At 53.7% G+C, this 7183-nt stretch overlaps 1 protein-coding gene across 2 annotated transcripts; it reads left to right on the plus strand.

The window, feature by feature from the left end:
- Nucleotides 1–1367: 1367 nt before the first annotated feature.
- Nucleotides 1368–6723, plus strand: CHRNA10 (cholinergic receptor nicotinic alpha 10 subunit). 2 transcript variants are annotated; one of them, XM_084617909.1, is made up of 4 exons: nt 1368–1449; nt 2024–2178; nt 3250–3782; nt 5446–6720. In XM_084617909.1, the coding sequence occupies exons 1-4, from the start codon at nt 1447–1449 to the stop codon at nt 6069–6071; spliced, it is 1317 nt and encodes a 438-aa protein (XP_084474035.1). In that variant the 5' UTR covers nt 1368–1446; the 3' UTR covers nt 6072–6720. The 2 variants fall into 2 exon arrangements, with proteins under 2 accessions (XP_084474035.1, XP_084474034.1); XM_084617908.1 differs by lacking the exon at nt 1368–1449 and adding an exon at nt 1469–1928 and having other exon boundaries at nt 5446–6723.
- Nucleotides 6724–7183: the final 460 nt, after the last annotated feature.

Consider the following 7183-nt stretch of genomic DNA (forward strand, 5'->3'; position numbering starts at 1 on the left):
CTCCTCTTGTCTCCGGGGTTGTCATGTAGTGGGCTGCAAGCCAGACCAGTGGAAGGTTGGGTCACCGCCTGCCCTGTGACCCTGAGTACCTTAACATGCTCTCCTGCAGTAACGCCCCGGCTCGCCGCTCCCTGCCAGGATACAAGCCCGCGCTGTGTGACGAACAGCCCTGGTTCAGCAACGCGGACTGCAGCAGCCTGCTTGTCCACCCAGCCACGCTCTGGTGTCCACCAGCCTTGGTCACTACTAGCCATGTGGTCCCAGCACCACCACAGGCCTGAATCTCCCCCAAACCGTCTGCCCTGAAATGTCCAGCCCTCTCCTGGACTGCTCAGAGGCTCAATTAAGATGCATTGCTCCTTCAAAGAGACAAAAGCCGGGTGGCTCATTGTTTTGGCTGGAGTTAATAATCACTACACTTTCTAGTGACTAAGACCTCACAAAACTACAGTCTGGCTTTGAGGTAAGAATCTATCACACCTTCCAGCGAGGTGGCTGGCAACCCCTTGGTCAGGCTCTTCAATGAAGTCCAAAGTGCTCAGTTCCTTTGTCGTCTTAGGTGAAAGAGCCCTTGGAGTTCTGTGCCCCTCTTCTATAGTCCCGTGAACTTCTGAAATGTTCCTGTCTCAAAGTTCCTTACCCCTGCCGTGAGGAACGGTGCCGGGGCATCTGATGGAGAAGATTCCAGGCCAGTTTCTTCCCTGCTGGTGCTTTCTACAATGCAAACTCATCTGTCCCTGCAGCCCCTGTTAGCCAACGACTGGCCTCGCTTGTGATTGCCAATGGTCTGTGATTGCACCTGGAGAGAGCCATCAGCTTTTCCTTTGTCTGGAAAAACCTGTTTCCCCACTCTCCAGACCTGTCTAGTTCAAATATATCATAGTCCCATATTTCCTTCACATTTGTACAGTCCTCTAGGTGTTTACTGTATGTAGACGGCGCCGGAATAGTAATGACCAGCGCGGTACTGGTTTTCCAATGACTCCTTACATGACGACTGTTGTATACAGATGGCTATAAGCGAACTGGGGACACTGAACTGGTCAGACCAGCTGAAACTCACTACTGGTTACCCACGAGCCCCTTGCCCCTGGCACGACAATGCTCTTAGGCTCACCGTGACCCCTGATCTGCCCCACAGATATACTCTCGTTGGCAGTAGCTCTGTGTGTTTCTCAGCTGTGCAGTTAGCTCAGGGGTTTGTGTGCACAGCTTATCAGGGCTGGGTTCTACGGCGCCCCACTGCCCTTTGCTTCCCAGTTCCCCTCCAGCTTTGCTGTGTGTCTCTTATCTATTTATTTAGGCTGCTCGGGGGCTCAGGGAAAATTCGCCTACAAGCTGCTCCACGACTTGTTTGCCAACTACTCCAACGCTCTGCGACCGGTGGAGGACACGGACCGGGCGCTGAACGTCACCCTGCGGATCACCCTGTCCCAAATCATCGACATGGTACGTCTGGGAAATGCAGGCCATTCCTTCACTGCACAAGCCACGCGAGACATGCCGCCCACTGGGAGATGAAACCCTTGCTCTGCAGGTTGCGGGACAGACAACCCCGATGGGGGCTGAGAGGGTTACTCCGAATGTCACTGGGTGTTTTGCAGCTAGCTTCCAAGTGCACCCCTTGGCCCAGTGACTAGCCCAGCCCCCCCAAAGTGAGGGCTAACAGGAATTAGTAACATGACTGCAGTGGGATCTGGTCCCATCCAGTCCAAAGAAGAACTGACCTGTGATTCCCTGATGTGGTAGGTTTTCTAGCATAGTCTGACTCCAAGCCCCAAATCCTGCACAGTCCCATGGATTTCCCTGGCATTCTCCTCATGCTGAAAGTGAGGCACGCATCACCATTGGCAAGGCCAGGGTCTGAGTCCCTTCTGAGGGTGGCTTCATGCTGGTAAAGCGTATGGCAAATGCCCTATACACTGGAGGTTAGTGTAAAACCAGCGGCTGCTCCTATCTTTCCCCCCCTCTCCAGAGGTGGCTGCATTTCACACACACCTCTCCTCATCTCTCCTTGTTCCAGGACGAGAGGAACCAGGTCCTGACTGCCTACCTGTGGATCAGGCAGGTGTGGGTGGACGCCTACCTGAGCTGGGATAAGGACGATTACGATGGGATCGACACCGTCCGCATACCTAGTAGTTATGTATGGAGACCGGACATAGTCCTGTATAACAAGTAGGTCAGCCTGATATTGAACTGCACCGCTTCTGGAGACGGGGCTCCTGCGGCCTGGCGGGGGGATAGAACCAGGGACCCTCCAGCTCCATACACACAGGCCCCTGCCCCCTGAGCCAGTGGTGGCTCTCTGTTAGCTGGAGGGGAGGTTACTGAAGTGCCTTTTTGCAGGCTGCAGCCCCTAGTGAGCCCGTCGCCCTCAGGCTCCATCTGGAAGAGGGGATCCCTTGGGCAGGTTAACAGGCGGCAGAATGTAGGCGTCTTGGGCCCATGTGGAGACCGTGTAATTGCACCCTTGTTACGCCCCCCCCCACCCCCGCGGCACAGTGAGCGTAACAGCTGCTGCCTTGGGCAGTGGCCCCCTCAAAGGCTGCCCGGATGTAGCGGGCAAAGATCTTCCTGGCATGTTCTGCGGCTCCCTGGCCTCATCTGCTTTGCTCTCATCCCGCACCTTCCCCGGTGCAGCGCTGGGAGCAGCCGGGCCAGAGGGATCGGGTTGCTGGGGCCCAACAGTGCCCGGGTATGGCTGAGCGGCTGCGCACGCAGGCAGGTAAAGCCCGCTCCTGCCGCTCAGAGCAGCACATGGCATCCAAGCCTGCGCTGTGGCCCCCGAGGGGGAGGACAGGAGGGAAGCTGTCAGAAGGGGGCGTGTGGCTGTTTAAAGACTGGGCACTGATGATTGGGAAGCCCAGAACTGGACTTGGCTTTTTCTTGCATCTGTTTGCAGAGTCCAGGTGATTTTTATTGCGGGGGGGGGCTTCTCAGAGCAAAAGTTTCATGACTCATTTGTTTAAAAACAAAATCAAGGCCCACAGTGAGTGACCCTATAATAACAACAAGCCAGTGAGTGACCAAGCGACCCTATGAAAACACACCTGTGTTGGCCACCGAGTGCTCATGAGGGACCCTACCGGGCCAACCCAGCGAGCTATGTCTCTCATTCGTGAGCAGCCCTACAGAAACAAGCCCAGCAAAGCGGGGGAGGGATTAGGCTAGCGAAGGGCCGTGCAGTCTTGCCTCATGTATGTAAGGACCCCTCCCTGCCCCTATCTGTGTTCCCTGTCCTTCTAGTGCAGACAACCAGTTCACGGGCTCCATGGAGACCAACGTGGTGATCCGCTACGATGGGCAGGTGATGTGGGACTCCCCTGCCATCACCAAGAGCTCCTGCAAGGTGGACGTCTCCCACTTCCCCTTCGATGGGCAGCAGTGCCGACTGACCTTCGGCTCGTGGACCTACAACGGCAACCAGATCGACCTCGTGAATGGACTGGACACAGCCGACCTGACTGACTTCGTGGAGAACGTGGAGTGGGAGGTGCTGGGCATGCCAGCCAAGAGGAACGTCATCATCTACGGCTGCTGCTCGGAGCCCTACCCCGACATCACCTACACGCTGATTCTCAAGCGACGCGCCTCCTTCTACATCTTCAACCTGCTCCTCCCCTGCATCATGATCTCCTTCCTGGCCCCGCTGGGCTTCTACCTCCCAGCCGACTCTGGGGAGAAGGTCTCCTTGGGAGTGACAGTCCTGCTGGCGCTCACCGTCTTCCAGTTGCTGGTGGCAGAGAGCATGCCACCCTCCGAGAACGTGCCGCTGATTGGTGAGTATCTGCCTCTTCCTGCAGCTGGCTGGGCAACTGTGGAAGCCCTCTATCCACTCTGCAGATGCAGTATGTGATGCAGAATGGGTATTCTTTAAACCATGTCACCATTCATGTGCTTCAGCCCCAAGATGCAGGGATCAGCTCTAGGGGCATGGTCCATTCCGGTCCTCAGCCTCTTCGCAAAAACTGTCCGCAAGCGGCACACTGCAGCCATGGTGGAATTCCAGCTTCCATTCTAGCTCCCCTTTCTTGCCTTACCTAGGGACCTGGGGCACTCTCCATCACTTGCTGTCTTAAAGACAAAACTAGACGTCTCTCTAGCACATGGGCTGTAGCCCCATCAAATTACGGGCTAGATACAGAAATTGAGTAAGATCTCTGGCCTGTGTTCCGCAGATCAGACCGGATCATCTCAATGGTCCCTTCTGGCCTTGCAGTCTATGAATCTAACCAAACACATACCTTTCCAGAGTAACTTTTCCATGCTTGGTCTCACCCCAAAGATACATTTTTTATTTTGAACGTCTGAGCCAAATCTGTTCAGGTTAGTTTTTTTTCGGGGTTTTATTTGAGCAGGTGGAGAAGGAGTGGTCCCCCTTTCACCACCGTGCTTCATTTAGAAATCTTGTGCTCAGAATACCTACAATAAAACCAAATGAAATTAGAAGCTTCAAACTTAGCTTGTTTGATAGATCTCATTGAGATCAAAGACTCAACCCAAGTTTGAGGCTCGTTTGTTTGAGCCTACTTGAAAGTGGACAATTTCTTTAATCTAAAATAGCATTTTTCAATATGGTCTGATATTTTGGGAGAGTGCGCTCTCTCTCTCTCTCTCTCTATGCTATCTATCTATCTATATAAATATATGAGAGAGAGAGTTTTTGCTAAGGTTATTGCAGTTCAGGCTGAATTTACCATTTTAAAATGCTTGTGATGTACAAATTCTGCAGTGACTTTTCTATAGGATATTGGTTTTTTTGTTTTTTTTTAAATCCTGATCTGCAAACTGTTTAATGTGGGTTTAAGGTACTAAAATCTTGCAGCCAGAATGTGCATCCTGAATTGGGATGACCCAGACAACTGCAGATTTAAGGAAAGGTTCTTATTTGAGACAGATAGGCAGCCCCCATTAAGTTGGGCTGGCTTCAGTAGAGGTTGGTTTAGCTGGGCTGCGTATCTTTGCTAAAGCTTGGCTGTATTCTGTAGATTTCAGAAACACCTTTCAAAAAACAAACACAAAAAAAGAAAAAAAAAACCAAGCCAAGTGTGAAGGCTGCAGGCCAGATCCTGAGGTGCGGCATGGTTGCTTTGCACCATACTGACACCAGATTCTGGATCTAAAGCTGATGTACCCAGCCGTTAAAGGACCATCCTAGTGCAAGAGGTTCTCTGATGGCCTAGAGGGTCCTACACCAGCCTCTTGTCTACTGCTGGTGGAAGGGACTCAGCTGGAGGACAGAGGCCATTCCTGGGACTATAACAACCTGCTTCTTCCTTATAGCTAGAGTTGTTGTTCTTTAGCTTATGTGGTAGGGGCTTGTGTTTTGGTGTTGAAGGTCCCCGCCTCCCATTTCCCTAGGTGAGCACCAGTGTCTGGGCCTGCAGCCACGAGTCCCCCACTTCCCAGGTCAGTCACAGCGCATCCCTCCTTGTCTTCTAGGGAAGTATTACATTGCCACCATGACCATGATCACAGCCTCCACCGCGCTGACCATATTCATCATGAACATTCACCACTGCGGCCCAGGAGCTAAGCCCGTGCCCAGGTGGGCCAAGAAGTTCATCCTGCAGTACATGGCCCAGCTATTCTTTGTCTATGAGGTGGGGGAGAGCTGCAAAAGTCCCAAGCGGCAACTGGGCCACCGGCCCACGGTCCAGGTGGTGAGCGGCAGGGCTGCCAAGGAGGAGCAGAAAGCCCAGACAAGGGAGGAGAACTCGGATGCGACGTGCTGGGAAGAGTCTTTGCAGCAGGAGTTGCTGCCGCAGGGGCTCAGCAATCTCTCTGGCCAGCAGGACTGGAAAGAGACTGGGACATGCAAGAACCTAGAGTGCGGCCGGGAGGGGCAGCAGCACCAAGTCTGTGTGAAGAGCCCGTGCCTTTGCCACCACAACAGCCTGCTGAGGAACGTCGAGTACATTGCCAACTGCTTCCGGGACCAAAAGGCAGCTCAGAAACGGAGCGGCGAGTGGAAGAAAGTGGCCAAGGTCATGGATCGCATCTTCATGTGGGTCTTCTTTGTTATGGTCTTCTTCATGAGCATGCTCATCATGGGCAAAGCCATCTGAAGAGCCCTCGGCACGCAACGCCCACTAGTTAGCTAGGACCTCTTGCTCTGTCGGAGCTGCGGGTGCACATGCGTGGGTGGCCTGGGATGGTCCATCCCGGGGCTGCTGTGGAAAGCATTGCACGTGAGGTCTCACTAATGGCATATTCTTCTAGTTCCATAGCGATTTATTCTTTGGCTATCCTAGAACCTGTCTTCCCCCATGAGGATGGCACCTGTTACTGCTGCAGCCACACAGCTGGTCTGAAAGGTGGGGAGGGAGGGTTGGGAGTCAGGACTCTTGGGACTGTTCCTTGGCTCTGGGGAAAAGAGTTTGGGGGTAGTGGTTAGAGCAGGGGCGGAAAACTGAGAGCTGGGACTTTTGGGTTCTATTCCCAGTTCTGGGCAGAGACTGGGGTCTAGTGGATTAGAGCAGGATGTGGGAGGGGCTGGGAGCCAGGACTCCTGGATTCCATCCCAGCTCTGGAAGGGAGTGGCAGGCTGTAGCCTGCCCCCCAGTGCAGCGTGTATTGTTCTAACATGTTCAGTCACCTCTGCAAGAGCTCTGTGGGGGAGCGTGGCCTGGAATAAAGAGGCCAAAATAAAATCTCTGGAATGTCTCCTGTGCATTGTTCTTGGGCTAGAAAATCCATCTGGGACTGTGTGTCGTGGCCCCAGGCAGCACCTGTGCACTCGAGGGCTTTGCTGCAGGGACCCTGATACCGTCGCGTATGCAGTCAGTCTGTCCAGCTGGGCGGAGAGAGCTAATGCCACTGGCAATGCAGGAAAGGATCTGGGTGGTGGCTGCTTCCAACCCATTGACTCCGGGTGGAGAGTGACCTTCTTTGAGCCTGTGCCAGGCAGTGCTCAGACAGAGGCAGACGTGCGCCGGCCTCTTCTCTGGACCGAATGTTCCATGTAACCCCCCGTCAGCTTAATTATCTATTTCCCTGCTGCAAATGTGGTCACTGATTCTGTGGCTGGATGGCCCATTCCTATTGCAGTTCTCCAACCTGGGGTGCCTTTTACACTGCTCTGCTGGGAGAGCCACCGCTCCTGGTCTGCTCACACCCAGCCTCCAGCATGTAAGTTACACAGTATGAGTGCTCTGCCTAGCCACTCATGAATTACACC

Source organism: Lepidochelys olivacea (assembly GCF_965140295.1).
Source record: "Lepidochelys olivacea isolate rLepOli2 genome assembly, chromosome: 1".
NCBI lineage: Eukaryota > Metazoa > Chordata > Testudines > Cheloniidae > Lepidochelys > Lepidochelys olivacea.